The 21342-nt window shown below is 53.3% G+C and overlaps 1 protein-coding gene across 2 annotated transcripts in view; it reads left to right on the top strand.

The window, feature by feature from the left end:
- Positions 1-21342, top strand: part of ABL1 (ABL proto-oncogene 1, non-receptor tyrosine kinase) — a 93882-nt gene that overhangs the window by 40769 nt on the left and 31771 nt on the right. The window contains exon 1 of one of the 2 annotated variants that reach the window (XM_056108924.1): positions 18014-18159. The exons of the other annotated variant lie outside the window; for it this stretch is intronic. Coding sequence (XP_055964899.1) covers positions 18081-18159 — 79 coding nt within the window. The 5' untranslated portion in view covers positions 18014-18080. Of the gene's footprint in view, positions 1-18013; positions 18160-21342 lie in introns of those variants that run through there. 2 annotated transcript variants of the gene reach the window in all.

Here is a 21342-nt window from a genome sequence, read left to right as displayed (position 1 = left end):
CCTAAGCACAGAGGCTTAGAAAATTCCCCTGGAAGTTACTGCACTCACGAGTAGCACTGTGTTTTGGTCGGCTGTGTCCATGGCCACATTCAGTGGCTTAAAATGGGATTCGCTGCTTTTTATTTTACAAAGCGGACCAAGCTCTGTAAGGACATTCCTCTTGATAGGATTTCGAGGTCCAGAAATTGGAACTGCCCAAACAGATAGACTGAACATTTCTCACTTTGAAAACATCATCTGCCCCCCCACCCTCCCTGGTTTTTGAACCATATTGGAGGTGCTCAGGGCTCTTTGCTTATGTGTGAGTCCTGACAATGCTGGGGGGCCCAGTGTGGGTGTAGGGGTTGTGGTGTCATAGCGACATGCAAGGCAAGAAGTGTCTTACCTCCTGTTCATCTCTGCCCTCTCATGAAACCCGGTGGTGCTCAGGGGTGACTCCTGACTTTGCACACAGGAATCACTCCTGGCAGGCCTCTGGGACCATATTGAATGCCAGGGATAGAACCCAGGTCGACAGCATGCAAGGCAAAATGCCCTTCCTGCTGTACTATAGCTTCAGCCTCCCGTCCCCTTTCTCCCTTCAATAATAACACTTGGTCATATCTGCACATTCAGGGTTCCTGCCCCTGGACCTGCCCCTGTATCTAGATGCTGTCCCAGCCCCTCCCTGGAGGCCCTCCCGCACCCCCAGAGCAGGCCTACCCTGTACTATCTCTTTGACCCCTCATGAAGAATTCTTACCTTTTTTTTTTTTTTTTTTTTTTTTTTTTTGCTTTTTGGGTCACACCCAGTGATGCTCAGGGGTTACTCCTGGCTTTGCACTCAGGAATTACTACTGGCGGTGCTCAGGGGACCATATGGGATGCTGGGAATCGAACCTGGGTCGGCCACGTGGAAGGCAAACGCCCTACCTGCTGTGCTATCACTCCAGCCCCTCTTACTTTTTTTTTTAATTTTCAAATTTTTGATTTATTTTTTAATTGAATCACAGTGAGATACAAAAAAAGAATTCTTCAATAAAAATGGCAGCCTGGAGCTGGAGTGATAGTGCACCAGGAAGGGGGTTTGCCTTGTGTGCTCTGACCTGGGTTTGTGCCTCGGCATCCCATATGGTCCCCCAAGCTCACCAGGAGTGATCCCTGAGCCCAGGGCCAGGCCCTGAGTACTGCCGGGTATGGCCCAAAGCCCTGAATAAGACAGTCCCGGGCTACTTTAGGAACCAGCATAGTATCTCCAAGAGGGATCTCAATTTCTGTTGTAGATCTACAATAGAATATTATAGAATATTACTACTGCAATACTAAAATCACACTAAAAAAAGACTGACTAGGACCCGAGAGATAGTAGAGATTATCTCTACTGACTAGGACCCGAGAGATAGTAGAGATTATCTCTACTGGGCTGGAGCGATAGCACAGCGGTAGGGCGTTTGCCTTGCACGCAGCCAACATGGCCGACCCGAGTTCGATTCCTCCGCCCCTCTCGGAGAGCCCGGCAAGCTGCCGAGAGTATCTTGCCCGCACGGCAGAGCCTGGCAAGCTCCCCGTGATGTATTCACAGTAACAACAAAATCTCCAATGGAGACGTTACTGGGCCTGCTTGAGCAAATCGATGAGCAACGGGAGGGCCTTTACCTTTACCTTTACCTTAAGGCACTTGCCTTGCATGAGGCCCACCTGGTTTGATCCCAGGAACCACTTAGGGACCCTTGAGTGCTGCCGGAAGTGACCCCTGAGCAGAGAGGAATAAGCCCTAAGCACAGCTGGACGTGACCCCCAAACAAAAAACACTGGAAATGCGAAATAATTGTTGTCTGAGGCCAGCAAGAGTACAGGGGGTCAGGCACTGGCCTTGCACACAGCCTATCCCAGGTTAATCCCTGACACCACATGGGAACCCTAGAACCGGGATCCCTCCTGGCCCCAGAGCTGAGAATGGCACCTGAGCGCTGTTGGATGTGGCCCAAGAAATAAACAACAGAAACGAAGATACTAGTAGACTGTGTAGTAAAAAAAATGTGTAGTGTTTTATTTAACGTTTGTAATGGGACAAACTTACAGAATAGACACTCATCAAACAGATGGAACTCATTAAGGACATTTTATATAAGCTTTCATATTCCCATATTCTGTGTGTGTGTGTGTGTGTGTGTGTGTGTGTGTGTGTGTGTGTGTGTTAGCCATGCCTGACAGTGCTCAGGGCTTCTCTTGGCTCTGCTTAGTGATCACTCCTGGCATGCTCAGGGTGGCACATGGACTGAACCTGGGTCAGCCACATTTGAGGCAAGTGCCGTCTCTCCGGCTTGGCCAGCTGAGCCGGGAGTCCAGTGCGAGGACCCGAGCATGCAGTGTGACTGGGGAGTCAGACTTATCTAGGACTCGAACCCCGCTCAGGTGTGCCTAGCACCTCCACAGCCCCACCACCTGCCATCTCCCAGTCTGCTAACTAAGAATCTTTTTTATTATTATTATTATTTTTTTTTGCTTTCCCAGTGAGGCACAAGGGCTTACTCCTGGTTCTGCACTCAGGAATTACTCCTGGCGGTGCTCAGGGGGCCATATGGGATGCTGTGAATCAAACCTGGGTCGGCTGCATGCAAGGCAAACGCCCTACCCGCTGTGCTATCACTCCAGCCCCAGGAATCTTTAAGCAAGTCAGGAGCAACCACCAAGAGGGCAGGAAGAGGACTCAGGGGATTGGGCACAGAGCCTGGCACTGGTACTGGGTCCAGTCCTTGCCACCTCATAGTACCCTGCCACATTGGATGAGCTCTGCAGCCCGGCACCTTTGCGGAGGCACTCTTGCCAATAGAACACTGGCTCAACTTGTTTATTTGTTTGTTTGTTTAATTGAATCACCTTGAGATACACAGTTACAAAACTGCTAGTGATTGGGTTTCAGTCATACAATGTTTCAACACCCATCCCTTCACCAGTGTACATTTACAACTACCAGTGTCCCCAGTTTGCCACACTGCTCAGTGCTCTCTCTCTCTCTCTCTCCCACCCCCCTCCCCATCTATCTCTCTCTCTCTCTGGTTTGCAATATTGTGACTGAAAGGCCGTGATGTATATCTCTTTCCCTCCTTTCAGCACTCAGTACTTGTCCAGAGTGATCCTTTCCGACTCTGATTAGAATGCTGTTTCTTTAGAAAAAGGGAGAAGGAGTGGCCAGAGCTTTCTAACTGAGAATAGTGAAATCCGGGGCATGCTGTGAACCTCAGGGCGCTTCCCTCCAGGCTGTTTTTATTTCTGGAGAATCCCGCTGGGGTGCAGGAAGTCTGCTGTACCCGGACACTGGGAAACAGGAACAGTCATCACCCCGGTGTGCAGAGTCCCTGAGGGCCTTCTCTCTCTGCTGGCCTGCAAGTTCATATCTGAGCCAGCCTAAGGTGCTCAGAGAGGATGCACCTGGAGCCCATCCTGGTGTGGATGTGTGCAGTAACACACAGTGACATGATCCCCCTCTGCTGGGCCACAGGCGGTGGGGATCACAGGATGGCAGGTGGTTGGTGCTGTGCCCCCGGTGCTGTCGTCCTGAGCCTTGGGGCAGCCTCTTCTGAGAGCCAGGGCATTCACTGACAACACAGGGCTACACTTGAAATGGTTTCTTTTCTTTTTTTTTTTTAATTTATTTATTTTTTGCTTTTTGGGTCACACCCAGTGATGCACAGGGGTTCCTCCTGGCTCTGCACTCAGGAATTACCCCTGGTGGTGCTCAGGGGACCATATGGGATTCTGGGAATCGAACCCGGATCAGCCGCATGCAAGGCAAACGCCCTACCCACTGTGCCATTGCTCCAGCCCATAACGGTTTCCTGAACTGCCTTGATAGAAACGGGGGTCCAGGAGCAGTCGTAAAGCTGTGGGCGTGAGGCACTGTGAGGCCACTAAGAGCAGTTCCCCTCACACGCGGGGCTGCAGAGTGGGACAGCATCCAAGTACTTGGGGCAGTGGGGGCGCAAGGCCATGGAGAGAGAACTAAGAAGCCAGCAGATTGGGGTGTAGGAAAGAGAACACAAGAGGGGTGGGTGGTTGGGACGTCTCACTCTAAAGTGACCCATGTCCACAGTCTCCACAGTATTCACGTACTTCGGTGTTTGTGTGTTTGTTTTGGGGCCACACCCAGTGATGCTCAGGGGTTCCCCCTAGCTTCGCACTCAGTGACCACTCCTAGTGGGGCTCGGGGCACCATATGGGATGCTGGGGATTGAACCTGGGTCGGCCACAGGCAAGGCAAATGTCCTCCCAGCTATGCTGTCTCGCTGGCCCCAGAAGGCTGAGGGGGCTTGCCAGCCATATTAAAGGTCTGGGTTTAAGGCCTATATTTGAACCCCGGCCCTGTGCAGCCTCATGAGCACCCCCAGGCTGGTGCTGGTGTCTCCCGGCACTGCTGGGGAGATCCCCAAATAAAAATTCAAGGAGAAATGAGAAAAACAATTCCCTTCCCACTAGACTGGGGTCCCTTAGGCGTGCTGTAGCTTCATGTCTGAGACCATCTACCTTACTGTGGTGCCAAGATGTGGAGGGAGGACAAGCTGCTGGCAGCGGTGGCACCGATACGTAGTGTCAGAGCGTGTGGCGTGTGAAGCAAGATCAGCCTGGAAGTCAGTCTGTGAAGCGGCGGGCACGTGCCGCCGTCCTGGGGTGCTGCTGCCAGCAGGGTTCATTCCCCTTGGCTGCTGGGCAGAGCCCCATTGTAGAGACTAGCACGGCCTGTGTCTTCCCTGGGTGTTTATTTGGGGGTGTTTGTTTAGGGATACTCACCTGTGCTCCAGGTGTCGGAACTGGACTGGAGTGAGTTACCTGTGGGGTCAGCCCCAGCGGTCTCTCCCTGTAGCCTCACCAGGGCCTGTTTATTTTGTCCCTTCACGGATATTTGTGTGTCTGTATTTTGATGATGATGATGATGATGAATTGTCTTATTCCTACTTTGGACAAACTTGCAGGCTATCGAATGTAGCCTGCCCACAGGGCAGAGTCTGGCAAACTCCCCGTGGCATACCAAATATGCCAAATACCAGTAACAATGATGGGTCTCATTCTCCTAAATAGCCTTGAATATAATCTCAGGGCTAGGATGAAAGAGACGTTACTGGGGCCTGCTCGAGGCAATCGACGAATAACAGGATGATGAAATGAAAATGAAATGAAATGATGATGAATAAAAGTCACTGTAAACTGTGAAGATCCTAGTGGAAAGATAAGTTTTTATTTCTCTTGGGTAAGTAAGAAATCATACTTTTTTTTTTTTAAGTAAAAAAGTGAAAGATCTTTTTCTTTCTCGTTTCTGAATGCTCAGGGGCTATTCCTGGCTCTATACCTGGTATCAGGGGAGCACATGCAGTGCCGGGATTCGAACCAGGGTCAGTGGGATGGCAGACAAGCCCCTAAACCCTGTACTGTTTTCCAGTGTGGGCAAGTGGTTAAGAATAGAATCGCTAAGTCTGCTTACCTCCTAAAGTATCACCGGTTTTACAGAGTGAATTTACAGCCTTATTCTGAGGGCCGCAACCCAGTGGTGTTTTGACTTCTGGCTCCATGCTGGGGTCACTCCCGTGGGGCCATGTGATGCTAGGGCTTGAAGCCCAGCCTCTGGTGTGTGAGGCAGCCCCCCAGGCCCCCAGGTAACTCTCACACTGTTGCTCCCTGTTCTTGCCACCCCTGGCCCTTCCTCCAGTCTGCACTGGCCTCTCTTCCTTACCCAGTGGCTTTGGAAGAGTGGCAGCTTCACATTTTGCCTAAGTCCAGCTTCCTAGTTCTCTCTCTGAAGGTCTGTGCTTCTGGTCCCGTCTGGAAGGTCACTAGGATCTTTGTCCAGAAGTCCCGTGCCTTTTCCATCGAGCGTCACAGCCCGTCTCTCAGTCGGCCTTGAGTTCGCATCGGAGGCGGGTATCCAGCCCCGAGGCTTGCTCACGCTCTGGCGCTGTTTGTTCAAAAGACCATCCTCTCTCCATTGAGTCGCCTTTGCACCTTTGCGGATCAATGCAGTGCACACTTGTCTGCTTTAATTGGCTTCAAGTTCTAAGAGGAGAATGGTTCAAAGAAGAACCTTCCCATTTCTTGGCGCTGCCGCCTGCTGCACGGAGCCCTTCCTGACCCCTCTCTGGGTCCCTGGCTTCTCTTCTTATGTGCCTTCCCACCGTCCTCGCCTCAGGAGCGCACCTTCAGTTCCGCGGTCTCTTCCTTCACCTCTCTGCTGAGACTGTCTTGAGGATGGAGTGTTTCTTGCTTCCTGTCATCATCAAAAAAGCAACGTGTATGCCAAATGAATGATCCATCTCAGATCTCTGATGATGAATTGTATTCCTGCTACTGTCCTGGAGCACTGTCCTCCCATTGTTCATCGATTTGCTTGAGCGGGCACCAGTAACATCTCCATTGTGAGGCTTGTTGTTACTGTGTTTGGCATTTCAAATACGCCACGGGGAGCTTGCCAGGCTCTGCCGTGGGTGTGAGATACTCTCGGTAGCTTGCCGGGCTCTCCGAGAGGGGCGGAGGAATCGAATCCGGGTTGGCTGCATGAAAGGCAAACGCCCTCCCCGCTGTGCTATCGCTCCAGCCCCTGATGATGAATAACCTTTTAAAAAATTTTTTGTTGTATCTGGGCCACACCCAGAGAGGCTCAGGGGTTACTCTGGGCTCTGCACTCAGGAATCACTTTGGCAGTGCTCAGGGGACCACATGGGATGCTGTGGGGACCAAACTTGTGTCAGCCATGTACATGGTAAGTACCTTACCCACCATAGCATCTTCCTGGCCTCATCTTCTCTGCACTTTACAAGCAGTTACTAATTCTTATTTGTTGGGGAGGGGTGTTTGGGGCTGCACCTGGCTGTGCTCAGGACTCACTCCTGGCTCTGCACTCAGGGATTAACTTCCAGTGGGGCTTCGGGGCACCGTATGGGATTCTGGGATGGGCCCCGTGCAAGGCAGAAGCCCTCCCCACTATACTATTGCTCCAGCCCCTGGAAGCAGTTATTTCCTGTGTGGAAATTGTTCAACAGCAGATCCTTTGGTTTTATTCTGCCACACCCACAGTGCTTAGGGCTTGCTCCCTGCTCAGTGCTCTAGGGACCATGCAGTGCTGGGGGGTGGATTCTTGGGCTCTCAAATACACAGCACACGCCCCAGCCCTTTGAGCTGTCCCACCCATCCCAAGCATTCTTCCCAACATTTTGATCCCAGCTAATCCACTGTGACTCTCTGGCCTAACTCTGTGGGCTGAGAAGGCGCTGGTGGAGTCACAGTGTAAAATGGGCACTTCGCGGCCTCAGATGGCACCGTTGTCCGGGACCATATTCTGAGCCTCCCAAGGAGGGGGATGGTCATGTCTCAGCTTCATTTCCACCCCTGGGAAGGCGGCGCGTCTCGGAAGCCCCTAAAGCAGGTCGCCCATGTCCAGCAGCATGCACCCCCGGTCCTCCTGGGTCCCTGGAAGGAGAGGGGCAGCGGGTGGGTCGCGTTTCTAGCCCTTTGTTATTGCCCCCGTGCCCCACCCCCCAACGCACAAACACGCCCAGGTTTGACAGCTAGTTAGGAGAAGCAGACAGCAGCCCAACACAAGCCGCTTTCTTCCTTGTTATCAACGGGGAAGAATTAAAAAGGAATTGCAAACTAGTAGGTCATTTGCACGCTGAGCGCTGTAAGCTATGTTTAGGAGCGGGCCATATTTCCCTGCATTGGCGGTGTGCAGTTGGTGGTCCTTCCGCTTAGACCCTGCCCATCACCTGTCAGGGGCCTGGCAGGAGCCAGAGACAGAGGGTGGCAGAGACTTGCTTTGCACGTGGCTGACCTGGGTTTGGTCCCCAGCATTTCATAGGGTCCCCTGCACACCCCTTCAGAATGATCCCTAAACACAGCCCTGAGCACTGCCGGGTGTGACTCCAAAACAAAACCAAGAAAGGAGTCTAGACAGATGGCTCAGATGGCTGAGGACCTTCAGAGCCCTGGTTCAGTCCCTGGCCCTGCGTTTCCCATGCACCCGGCTGGGAGTAGCCCCTGGGCACTGCTGGGCATCACCCCAAACCCAGAAAGAAGAAAGAAAAAAAAAAGATCTCTGGTGCCCTACCTTCTCTCCGGCAACCACTAATCTCCATTCTGTCTGGACAGCTTTGCCGTTTCTGCACATTCACAGATGAAATCATACGATCTGTGGGCTTGTGTGACCAGCATCTTTCGCTTTACAGCGTGTGTTTTTCTCTGTTTTTGTTTGGTTCCTTTTCGTTCCTGGCAGTGATCCCATTCTTTGGACGTACATTTGATTTCTCCGTTTCCCGATCGATGGACGTTGGGATTGCTTCCGGTACTTGGCCCCAGTGATGAACGTCACAGGGAACATTCTCGTACACGGGTCTGTGGCTGCGCTGTCATGGCTGGGTTCTGAGGAGAATTGTTGGGTCTAGTGTTTAATACTGTGGGGGATTGAGTACCCAGCCGTGCCGGGGATCAGACTCAGGGCCTCACTCATGCAAGCAGGGCAGTCTGCCACCAGGTCACATCCCAGACCCTCCGTGTGTTTAACTGTTGAATTTTGCCAAATGGGGCAGGCGTGATAGTGCACGGGCTAAGGTGCTTGCCTTACACATGGCGGCCTGTTTTGATCACGACCTGCTAAGAGGCCCCTGGGCACCTCTGAATGTGGCCCAGGAAGGAAGAAGAGGCAAGAAAGGCAGACTGGGGTTGGCGCTAGAGTACTCCAGGGAGGGGGCTTGCCCTGCGCGCAGCTGGTGGGTTCCATCCCTGGAAGTCCGTATGGTCTGTATCCCCAGTCCTGCTAGGCGTGATCCCTGAGCACGGAACCAGGTGTAGGTCCTGAGCACTGCTGGGTGTGGCCCCAAAACTAAAACAAATTGCCGAATAACTTTCATTTTCCTTTTGTTGTGATTTGTTTGGGGGTCTGGTAGTGCTCTGGTAGTGCTCAAGACCTATTCCCAGCTTGGTGCTCAGGGAACCATGGGATATTGGTGATTGAACCTGGGCCTTTGGCATGGGAAGCCTGTGCACTGGCCCTTTGACCTGTCCCCCGTCCCCAAATGATTATCTAAAGTAGGAGTGCCCCCCCTTTCTCCCTCTCTCCACACCATGTGGTTTGGTTCATCTTTCTGGTCATTCCTGGGGTGCAGAGGGGTATCTAATTAGGGTTCTGGTTTCTGTGTCTCATAGCCAAGCATCTTTCCATGTACTTTGTTGTTTGTTTTTGAGACACACCCAGTGGTGTTCAGGGCTTCTGACAATGCTCAGGGATCACTCCTGGTGGAGCTTGGAAGACCATATGGGATGCCGGGAATCAAACCCAGTTCGGCTGTGTGCAAGACAAGCACCCTACCTGCTGTACTATTCTCTCCGGCCTCCAAATTAATTTATTCATTTTTGGTTTTGGGGTCACACATACTCTGCTCAGGGGTTACTCCTGACTCTGGACTCAGGGATAAATCCTGGCAGTGCTTGGGGACCCTATGGGTACCAGGGATCATCCTGGGTTTGGCTGCATGCAAGGCAATTGCCCTAACCGCTGTACTACCTCTCTGGCCCCTCATGTGCTTTTTTAGCCATTTCGCAGTTCTTCTCTGTGGCCCTGTCAGTTCACATCTTTCACTCATTTTTCATTTGGTTTGTGTGCTATCTCCTTATCCACTCTTTAAGTGTGATGTATTCTCTACACAAGCTGTCAGGTATGTGCTGGAATATGTGGGGTGCAGACCCTCACACATACATAGCACCCACTGTACTGGCTCCGCCCCCACCCAATGAACACTTTTTATTTTTCATTTTCATCAGTGAGCAGTTTTTTGTTTTGCTTGGCTTGTTTTGGTTTTGGGGCCCCACCCGGCAATGCTCAGAGTTTACTCCTGGCTCTGTACTCAGAAATTGCTCCTGGCAGTGCTTGGGGGACCCCGTGGGATGCCGGGGCTCGGCAAATGTCCTGCCCACTGTGCTATCACTCTGACCACAGTGAGCAGTTTTTATTTTATCTTTTCAATTTTATTTTCATAAAGTTGTTCATAGTAATTGATTATGTTCAGTATTTCAACACCAGTCCCACCGCCATTACACCTTCCCTCCAACATTATTTCGAATTTTCTCACCACCACTAAAGCCTGCCCCACAAAATAATTTATTTTGTATTGCTTGTTATGAATTGTATAAGATGTCACATTGCCACCTTGCAGCCAGGAGCTCCTGGGTATCCATGACAGCCAGGACACTGGATGGGCAGGGAGATGGGGAAGGATGACCCATCCCCGCCTCCATGTGGCCTGGAGTTTTCAGTCACTGGTCCCACGTACCTGGCTTTATCTTTGGAGGTTTGTGGTTGCCGGGGTTCATTTTGAGTAGGTAGAGGGAGAACTCCTGTGTCAGTTTTTTTTCTTTTTGGGTCACACCCTGTGATGCACAGGGGTTACTCCTGGCTCTGCACTCAGGTGTTACTCCTGGTGGTGCTCAGGGGACCATATGGGATGCTGGGAATTGAACATGGGTCAGCCGCATGCAAGGCAAAAACCTACCCGCTGTGCTATCACTCCAACCCTTCCTGTGTCAGTTTTTAATGAAAAAAGAAACAGTTATTTGGGGGCCAGAGCTATAGTACAGTGGGGAATGCATCTGCCTTACACGCGGCTGACTCGAGTCTAATCCCCAGCACCCCATATGGTCCCCTAAGCACTGCCAAGAGTGATTCCTGAGTGCAGAGCCAGGAGTAAGCCCTGAGCATCGCTGGATGTGACCCAAAAAGCAAAAGAAAAGAAAAGTTTTCTTTTTCAGAAACAGTTGTTTGGGGGTAATCTTAAAGTCCTCCAGCTTCTAACTGGCCCTTTGGTGTTCTGGCATCGCGACCAAGTGGCTGTGTAGCAGAGACCGGGTGGCAGCGGCCTGATCCAGCCCGGCTGGGTGCTCTCCCACCAGCCAGGCCTGAGCTTAGGGGCCAGTGGGAAAGAGCCCCGCCCGGCAGACAGCTCCCCGCTGTTTCACAAGCCCTCATCCCTGCACTGCATGGTCCCCGGGCACTGCCAGAACAGACCCCAGGCACTGAGCCCAGTGTAGACCCTGAGCACCACCTGGTATGCACCCCCCCCAAAAAAAAATGAAAACCAATAGACCTGAAATTGCTCATTTTTTCAGGAATCATTGTTTAAAACTGAGTGACAGGGTAAAGGTGAGGCACCTAGAACTGGAGAATGTGTCTGTATTCTGCAAGAGTATAGCCTAAGAACTAGGGGTTCGCGGTGAGAGAGTAAATGCCAACCAGTGTAGGGCTCATGGTTCCTGAGTGTTTTTGCAGGACTGTTTCCTTCCAGGGGGTCCTGTTGGTGGCCAGGGGGCAGCACTGATAGGGTGCATGCTCGGCACTCTCAGTACCCCAGTTGAGAATGACTTTTTTGCCCTTTAAACATCTGGGGAAAGTGTAATACCAGTAAAACATTTTTAAATTGTACTTTTAGTCCTTTATTAAGGGAAGTGGTCATTTCTGTCTCAGTAGTATTTATGCAGTAATATACTAGTTGCTGTGCCCATTATTACGCTTTTGCTGTTTGGGGGCCATTCCAGCAGCACACAGGGCTTACTCCTGGCTCTGTGCTCAGGGGTCACTGCTGGTGGGCTTCAGGGATCCCTCTGTGGTGCTGGGGTTGGTGCCTGACCTGCTGTCCTCTCTCTCCAGGTCCCCATCATTACATTCCATTACATTAGAGCCCCAGGTGGATCCCAGCGCTCCAATCTCATCTGCTGCCTCTTCCAGGAACTGCCACTGCGGCCTTAGTGGCCTCCAGGTGGCTCAGATGAACCCTGCCACCCCAGAAATGTAGGGCCTACGCAGCAGCACTGCCTCCTCAGGCCTCCCAGGACGGGCCTGCTCCCCTGAGCACTCAGGAGCCCCCTGCCCGCCTCCTCCCCAAACAACAAAAAGCCCCCAGGATGGAAGTTGTGGGTGAGGGGCAGTTATTGGCCTGAACTTGACTGAGAAGCTAATTTTACTGTCACTGTAGAGTCACACCAGTTGTTACTATAATAGGCCTCATTGCTTGAAGTGGAGCAAACAATGATTTTTTAAAACATCACGGAGCATTGATATTTACATTGCCATAAAGATGAGTATTGCTTAGGGAATGTAAAAATAGCTGAGCGATTAAATCAGTTCTGGAGTTTCCTTAAGGAGGCTGCATCTTCCCGACCAGCTGGTGGGAAGGGGCGGAAGGAGGGGGCCTGGGCCGGGCCTGGAGCCCAGCTTTCCCCCAGGTCCTTCCCGCCTCTCCAGGGACGCGGCTTTCCCAGCCCTGGCGGCGAGAACGCTTCTGGATCCGGTTTGTCCTTTGTGTGTGTGCAGAACCTTGACAACAAAACAGATCGGGCCTGTTGGGGGAAACAAACCTCGGGCCTCCTGAGCGTTTCCCTGGGAGGCTCACAGGCCTCGGAGCTGCTTTCTGGGGTCCCCCCGCCCCCTCTGCTCACAGCCCCTCTGAGCTGCCCCAGAGATAACTTGACGGACACCGGCTGCCCAGCACCCCCATCCCCTCTCGCACCCGGGGGAGCTTCAGGCGACTTGTTTTCCTCCCCTTGCAGCCCTTCTCCCCACACTCGCCTCCAGCTGCCTTCTCCCCCCACCCCCAAAGTAACGTGATCTCTCGGCCGCTCTGCGATCTGCTTTCCAGATTCTTTCGGTCTTAGCGAAGAAGAGGACAGAAGTTAACCCTTGGTTCCCCAGCGCAGCCTTAATCAGTGTGGGCAACCTACAGCAGCGCCCGGTGTTCGAAAGTAAGGCTGGTGTTGCTTGCTGATCATCAGTGCCTGGGCGTTGATCAGGGCTTTCTGCTTACCTGTGCTTTAACTCTTTGTTCTAACGAGAATCATTTGCAGTCTGGAGGTGTTTTGCAACACTGCTGTTTTCTTGCTTTGTTGGCGTTTTGTTCTCTGTTCGGTTTAATAAAGGCTAAAAGTAGGCAAAAAGCAAATAGATAAGACCAGATTTAAAGTAAGACCGCGTCATATTTCAAAAGTTAACCAAGCCTTTGAGTGTTATTTAGTTTTGGTTTTGGCACTGGTCTGGGAAACCATATCTGGTGCCTGGAATTGAACCTAGGTCAGCTGCATGCAAGGCAAGTGCCCAGCCCACTGTACTATCTCTCCAGCCCTTAATACTGTTGATTTATTGGGGTGATGCTGGGGACTGAACCCCAATAAATCAGAACCTAATGCAAGGGCAGTGCTTTGCTTTTGAGCCACATCACATTGTGCTATTTTTAAATTTTTTTATGTGTTTTTGCCTTTTTGGGTCACACCCGGCAATGCTCAGGGGCTACTCCTGGCTCTGCACTCCGGAATCACTCCTGGCTGTGCTTGAGGGACCATATCAGGTGCCAGGGATCGAACCCCTGTCTGCCGTGTGGAAAGTAAATGCCCTGCCCGCTGTACTATCATTCCAGCCCCATGTACTAATTTTTAACCTTGTGCCTGTGTCACTTTGATATCACATAAAAATTAACTGGTCCTATTAGTCTAGTTTTATCCCGGGGAAAAATAAATTGTTTCAGTTGACTTAGAGTTCTAAAATATTCTTGAGAGTGCATTTCCTGGAAGTCTGCTTAGTTTGGCCCGGAGGGGGCGAGTAGCCCAGAGACAGCAGGGACTCAACTGGGGACCTCGAGCAGTGCCAGTGGGGGGTTAGGGGGGAGATGCGCTGGGCCAGTGCTGTTCCTGCCCCAGGCTGGCTGTCCTGGCCTGTAGCGCATGTTGTCTTGTCCCTTGGCAACGCCCCATAGTCTGGTCTTGCTCCCACCCATGCTCTCAGGGCCCTTCTCACTTCCTGTGCAGCTTCCTTCACACTAGACTTAGCCCCCAGCCTCCCCCGCCCACACCGGATACACTTCCCGGAGTCCTCTGGGGAAGCACTCTCTGTGGCTTCCCCTGGGCACTTGCTTATGTCTGACCTTTGTGACTAAGCTCGCGGACCTTCTGGCAGGAGAGCTCCAGGCCCGTGGGACACTTCCTTCTCTGCCCAGCTGTGGGACACTTGACCAGTAAGAGCTGCTGGGCACTCGGGTTGTCAGGAGATGTGTGTCTGTGCTTACACAGCGACACACAGAGAGAAGAAGGCTGTGAGCTTCCTTGCTGCTTCCAGAACCCCCCCCGCCCCCCCCGCCCCCCCGCCCCAGGGCCCAGAGAGCTAAAGAAGTTAGCAGGTGGGCTCTGTGCCATGCTGAGGGACAGCGCACAGGTGGGCTGGCGGGCAGGCAGGTAACATGCAGCGTGCAGGAGGGACAGTGGGCATGGGCAGTGTGCAGAATCGGGGGTTCAGTTAGGGAGGGGAATCACTGGGACAGTGATAGGGGGCAGGGGGCAGTTGGACAGATACGCGTGGTACCCCTTCAGCGACAGTATCACAAGCCCCAGTGCCTTAAAGGAAAAAAGAAAAAGGGGAAAGTGCCGGCCACAGAGGTAGCCCAAGGGCAGGAAGGAAACTGGGGCCTCTGGTGGAGGGAAGGGGCCCTGGTGAAGGATGGCTGCTGGGTCACTTACACCTGAAACTCAGTCGTGAAGAACTTTGTAGCTTGGTACCTCACAGTGATTCAATTAAAACAAGCCCACGGCATCGCTCCCCTTCCCCTTGAGGCCCACAGTGACAAAAGACTTCAGTCCTTGCGCTCAGGCCTTCAGAGGGTCTCCGCTGGCAACTGTTCTGGAGCTTTCAAAGGAATCAGTGCCCATTCAGAGCACCCACTCCTGCCTGTCCCGTCCCCAGGGAAAAGCCGCAGCATCTCTCCCTGCTTCCGGAGTGTGGTCAGATGGACGCGTCCTTGCAGATCCTCCGGGGCCGGCAGAGATGCAGCCACCCCCCAACTCGCACCCGTGCATCTGCCACGGAGCCCGAGTGTGAACCGTTCATCGTCCAGGGCCCAGCCCGTCAGAAACGTGCCCCAGAGTTTATCTCTGAGGACATTTTCTCCCAACGCCAATTTTTTACTTTCTCCTTTGACCTTGTTGTATTATTACCCCTATTGCTTAAATCATGGCCACTCCGGAAAGTTCCAGGACTCGGCTTTTCTCCCTCGCTGTGTGGATTGGAACTGTAGCTGCACCGCACCCCATTTCCTTGCCTGTGAGTTGGACTCAGACCTGACATCCTGGGGTCATAGCGAGCCCCAGAGGGCCACAGGCACCTGTTGGGTCTCCTTTGATTCAGGGGATGAGAGCAGGTCAGGGGGTCTGCCCTCCCCACTCAGCTCAGCGGCATAAGGATCTGGGGCTCTTTTTGTTCTTTCCAGGCCCTGCCTTTGGGGCTGCAGAGACAGTGCAGAACAGTTTTGCCCAAGACTTTGGTTCAGTCTCCAGAGGTATATATATGGTCCTCCTGATCCCCAAGCACCACTGGGTGTGGCCCCCCCAAACCAACCAGACATAAAAAAGCATCAAACACCGGCTCTGCAGGGAGTGTCCTTGGTGTATGGTGCTGTTCAGTTTGGCAGTCTGCTAAGTTCTCAAAGGATTTGTCGCTGCTAACGCGGAACGTCCCACGTGGGCTGAGAACTAAATTGTAAGTTTTGAACACAGACTTTATGAGCATTATTCATTCTAGGAAGAGGAGGTCCCAGTGGTCCCTCATCTTCTTTAGCACCGCCGTTCCCTTTTCAGAAAACAAAACACAACCCCCCAGCGACTCCCTGGAAATCTTCCCCTTTCTTAGCCAACAGCATCTCTTCCACCCCATCCACTGTGCTGGAGGCTGACACTCCCATCTGTCGCGCACCACACAGGGAAACCCTGTTCTAGACTCCGGAACATCAGTCATCGTCATTAGCTTTGAAAAAGAGGCGTCCCAGGCTGGGGAGACGCCTCAGAGGGCTGGAGCACATGCTTTGCATGTGGCGCCTGGCGTTCGGTCCCTGCCACCATATGGTCCCCCAGCAGTCCCTCTACCCCCATTCCCCATGATCTCCAAAAGAATTTTTAATTTTTTAAAATTTTTATTTATTTTGCATCTCACCCGGCGATGCTCAGGGGTTACTCCTGGCTCATGCACTCAGGAATCCCTCCTGGCGGTGCTCAGGGGACCATATGGGACGCTGGGGATCAAACCCGGGTCGACCACGTGCAAGGCAAACGCCCTACCCTCTGTGCTATCATTCCAGCCCCAAGAATTTTTTTTTTAAAGAAATGCAGGGGTCAGGCCTGTCGCTCAGCCCCAGAGCACCTGTCTGGCACATGTAAGGCCCCGGGTTCAATCCAGCACCATCCTCCTCCGAAAAATTGAATTTGAAAATAGAAACTTAACCTCCCAGTATAAAGAACAGATAAAAATGTGTGTGTGTTTTTTTTTATTTTGGGGGCCACACCTGGTAGTGCTCAGGGCTTTCTCCTGGCTCTGCACTCAGGGTTCATTCCTGGTGGGGCTCTGGGGATCCTCTGGGGTGCCGGGAATCGAACCCAGGTTGGCCGAGTGCACGGCCCCATGGAAATGAATGAACCCAGGACAGTTGTCTTCTGGGCTCTGGACACACTCGTGTCCCCGAACGAAGTGTTGCTCGCGCATTCGGGATGGGACTGCTTTCCTGGCTGAGCCTCCTCTTGTGCCTGGGCATCTCCTTGGTGGCAGGAAAAGCACCTTTTGTCCACCGATCTGAATTTGCCAGGACGCTTTTGAAAAGTGGATGAACCCTGAGAAGTCTGGTGATAACACACAAGTCCCGTCGGGTCTTGAATTGTTAGTGTGCTGTTTGGGGCAGGTCTGAGTGAAGATTGGGCAGTCCAGCTGGTCTTTTGCCCATTGAGGACGCTCAGGTTTTTGTTCTTAAGGCCTGGCTGAAAAGGATAAGAAGTCTGGAAGCCATCACCGTTTAGCTAGCATCTTCTAACCTAGGCTTTCTCAGAAACGTCAGGCCTCCTGATCCTTCAACTGACGATCACATGATAATCAAAGGTTCTTTCTGTCCACTTGGAGCGAACTCTTTTCAGAGGCCGTGGGGGACAAACCAAACCCGGCCATGCTCAGAGGTTGCTCCTGACCCTGCACTCAGGAACCATTTCTGATCGTGCTGGTAGTGACACCCTATGGGGTATCAAGAATCGAATCCAGGCCAGCCACGTGCAGGGCAAATGCCCCCACCTCTGTCCTGTCCCTTGGCCCCTTGGAGTGGATGCCTGCTGGGCCGGAGCTTCACCTGTCAGACTGCTTGAGGTCCCCTTTGCTCAGGGAATGACGCTCGCAGTCTCTGAAGTTAGGGTTTGTACCTGCACAATCGGGGAAACTCCATCCAGGGTGCTCTTGGAAACCCGATCTCTGAGCACTGCACGTGGAGTCCCCCTGAACTCTGTGCTCCCGCATGGGGCAAAAGCCTTTTTCTCCCTCCACACAGCCACACAGCTCTCTGACACCATGTATTAACTAAATTCCTTTCCCTATTGTGCCTGAAATTTATCTGACTTTTATTAAATGATTCGGTATGGTTGGGTTCCCTGGTGTTTCCCACAGATGTAGATAGCTGATTCGTGCCAAGTAACACATTATTGCGATTATTGTTATTTTAAAACTTTCGAATGTCAGTTATCGGCCTGAACCGAGGCCGAGGTCCGTGCCCACAGATGGGTGTCGAACAGCCTCAGCTGGGAGCCTCAGCTGGGAGCCGAGCAAGAAAGCAGGAGGGAACCCCAGCCCCCTTCGCGCCGCCGCGCCTGTGGGCGTTGGAACGCGCACGTCCGGGCTGGGGCCACCGAGTGTCGCCACGCTCTGCGCCGTTGGGCGTGTGGGTCCCGGCCCCGCGGACCCCCCGCCGGGCCCAGGGGCCCCCGCGTTCCCGCAGCCTGCCCTGGGCGAGCGGCTAGGGAGCGGGGTGGGCCGGCCGGCGCCCGGAGCGTGGCCCCCTGGGCGCCGGCGGCGGCGGGGCGGGGCGGGGCGCGCGGGGCGGGCCGCGGCGCCGAGCGGGTTAAGGCGGCGGGGCGGGCCCGGCGGCCGGGGCTGGCGGCCCTTTGTTAGCGGGCGCGTCCCGGCCGAGACGGGGGCGGCGGGCGCGGGCGCGGGGCGCGGGGGCCAGCCGGGCCTGAGCCGGCCGCGAGTCAGCCGGGGGCCGGGCCCCCACGCGCGGGCCCGGGAAAATGTTGGAGATCTGCTTGAAGTTGGTGGGCTGCAAGTCCAAGAAGGGGCTCTCGTCGTCCTCCAGCTGCTACCTGGAAGGTAGGCGCCCCGCAGGGCCACGGCCGGGGCGAGGGGCCCCCACCCCGGGGCTCCCGGCCTTCCCAGCCGGACCTGGGCCGCCGCCCGCGCGCCTGGGCCACCCGCCCGTCCTCTCTTCCCCTCGCCCTCGCTCCCTCCTTCTCCCCTTTCTCTTCTCTCTCCCTCCCTCTCCCCCCCTTCTCCTCTTTCCTTCCTTCTACTCTCTCCTCTTCACTCTTCTTTCTCCCCTCTCTCCTCTCCCCCTTCATTCTCTCTCTCTCTCTCTCTCTCCCCCCCCCCTCCATGGGGAGGGTGCGGCCTCCACACTACCCGCCTGCAGAGACCCCATGGGGATGGCGGTGACTCCACCCCGCCCCCCCCCCCCCCCAGCCATGGGGCTCCTCTCCTGCCGCAAAAGTTTGAGAAAGCCCCACTCCTTCCAGGCCCAAACGTCCTCAAGAGCCCGCGCTGCAGAATTTCCACGGAGGAAATTGTGGGGATTGTGTGTTTGTCAGGTCGCCCCGTGTTTGGAAACAGATGATTTTCATTAAGTTTGGTGCACAAAGGGAGCCCCGCTCTACCATTTATGGCTACAGAATTGCGAGTGATCTTATACCCTGATACTCACCATCTTATCTGCAGGCCGTGGGCACACACACACACACACACACACACACACACACACACACACATCACTGGAAGGTCTCAGGAATTCGTTCACTTTGCAAGGAAACAGAAGTTGCAGCCCATTTTTGAAGCAAGGCGTTTGAGGGCTGAATCCTGGGCTCCGGAGGCACTGAGACTTCACTTTTCCTTTCTTTCCTTTCTATTCTGTTTCCGTTTGGGGGTGGGGGGGGCACACCCTGCAGTGCTCAGAGCTGACTCCTGGCTTTGTGCTCTGGGATCACTCCTGGCCGTGTTGAACCCTGGTGGGCTGCATATAAAGTGTTTCCCCCACTGCCCATATCTCCTGTCTGTCCCGTATTCCTTTGCTTCTCTTATCCCGCCACCCCCCTTACTTGCCTTTAGTTTTCTGGAACAGTAGCTTTCCAGAAGGATCCGGAATTGTCCCCGAGGTGGGGACAGGCCACTGCAGCCTGTTGCCTTCAGCTCCCACTAATGCAGAGTGCGGCCTGTGCGCGCCTTTCCTCAGCCCTTCAGCATCTAAAAGAGCCTCGTTTTGACTCTGACTCCTGCTGTGGGGCGTGTGTGTGTGTGTGTGTGTGTGTGGCAGGGATTCTCTTTTGAAGAGGAAGAAGTAAATGGAGGACTAAGTCCCGACATCCTTTTCCTCCCAGCTTCCTGCTGGAGGGTCCCATGTGGGCCACATGTCTCAGCCCTTCCTGCCAGAGCTGTGTCGTGAGTGCAGAGGGGATGGAGCTCCCAGCCTCTGGCATTGGAAGGGAAGAGACTGTTGGTTCGTCCCAAAAGTTGGTACTGGCGCTCCCCACACCGTCTTCTGCTCTGACTGTGTCCGTGTTCTCGCTTGCATCCGTCATGAGTCCGTGCCAGGCGTTCTCATCTCCATTTTGCAGCTGGATGCCTGAGGCCCAGTGGGTGAATGGGCCTGGTGGTGGAGGCAGAGGGGAGGCAGAGGGCGGGCAGGGTACAGCCAAGCACCGGCATTGTTCTCTTTCCTGGGGGTGAGATTACCCTGGACCTGGCTGGTTTTAGTGTTATTTCAGAGGGAAGAAACCTGAGGAATCTCATTCCGTGACGTCTTGAAGTAGTGTCTCAAGCCCATGCCCCCCGGCCCCACCAAGGGGAAAAGCAAAAGAGAGACAGACTGGTCTAGCAAATTGCCTGCATCAAATCTTCTAGGACTGCGTCACTCCGGCAATTTTATTTGTCATTGTTTTCCTTACCTGCGTTGTTCTGTCTGATCAGAGAAAAGTAGATGGAATTGTTGGGTAGCTGAACAAATTTAACAAAGTTGGTTAACCCAGAAAATAAATAAATAAATAAATAAATAAATAAGGGACAGGCTCTAGATGTGTCAGGAGAAACGGCAACTCTGCTTTTCCACGCTACTAGCCCTCTGAACTGCTCCCAGGAGTGCCAGTCCTCCTGGTCTTGGGAGAGTTGAATGTGGTCCAGTTTCCATTCTTCTCACCATGACTGACCAATGCCCATGGGGGGGGGGGGGCGGGGGAGGCGGGCGGGCAGCACATCGATGCTTAGGCTCGCTTATTTCATAACGACCCTAGGATTGCTTCAATGGACAGATACGGAAACTAAGGCACTGAAGGTCAGGAAACTTGTCTAAGGTGACAGAGCCAGTGCCTGAGGGATAGGGACCATGTGAAACGCTGCTTCTTCTAGGGGCATTGCGGGGGGGGGGGGGGGGGGATGCTCCATCTCCGGAAATAGTCCAACCGATGCTTGAAATAGGGTCCTTTTCTTTCTCATCTAGAAATCAGATGAAAACAATTGCCTTTGGCAATAAAGTTTTAAAAAATCTTTCAATCTGTTATAAAATAGCAATTTATGATTTTGTTTGTTTGGGCCATACCTAGTGGTTCTCTGGGCTTACTCCAGATGGGCTCTGGGGACTATATGTGGTGCCCAGGATCAAACCTGGGATAGATGCATGCAAGGCAAACCTGCTGTATTCCGGTCCCTGTATATGACTTTAAAATGAAAGGTAGACAACATGACAGTCCCGTGCAAGCAGCCGACCCGAGTTCGATCCTTGGTGTCCCATATGGTCTCCTGAGCACCACCAGGGATGACCCCTGAGTGCTGAGCCAGGAGTGACCCCTGAGCCTTGCAGGAATGACCCAAAACAAAACCAAAACTAAATAAAAATGAAAGGCAGTTCTGTCTCCTTGCCAGTGCCGCCACCCGGAGCGACCCTTCTAGAGAGAGTTTGGAGTTGTTTTGTTTTTCTTTGTATGTCACACCTGGCGATGCACAGTGGTTACTCCTGGCTCTGCACTCGGTAATTACTCCTGGCAGTGCTCAGGGAACCATATGGGATGCTGGGAATCGAACCTGAGTCGGCCGCGTGCCAGGCAAACTCCCTCCCCGCTGTGCTGTTGCTCCAGCCCCAGAGTTCAGAGTTTGAGTATCTGCAGCAAGCCGCCGGACCACCCCCCTCTCCTCACTCTGGGCAAATGTGTGGTTTCTGGCAGCGCCTCTTCCATCTTCAGTTCACCTCCATCACTGAATTTCTAGTACTTGACCCTGGTACCCTAGAGGGAA

Source organism: Sorex fumeus, unplaced genomic scaffold, assembly GCF_029834395.1.
Source record: "Sorex fumeus unplaced genomic scaffold, SorFum_2.1 ptg000233l, whole genome shotgun sequence".
NCBI classification, from domain to species: Eukaryota; Metazoa; Chordata; class Mammalia; order Eulipotyphla; family Soricidae; genus Sorex; species Sorex fumeus.
This window is presented reverse-complemented; position numbering and strand designations above follow the sequence as displayed.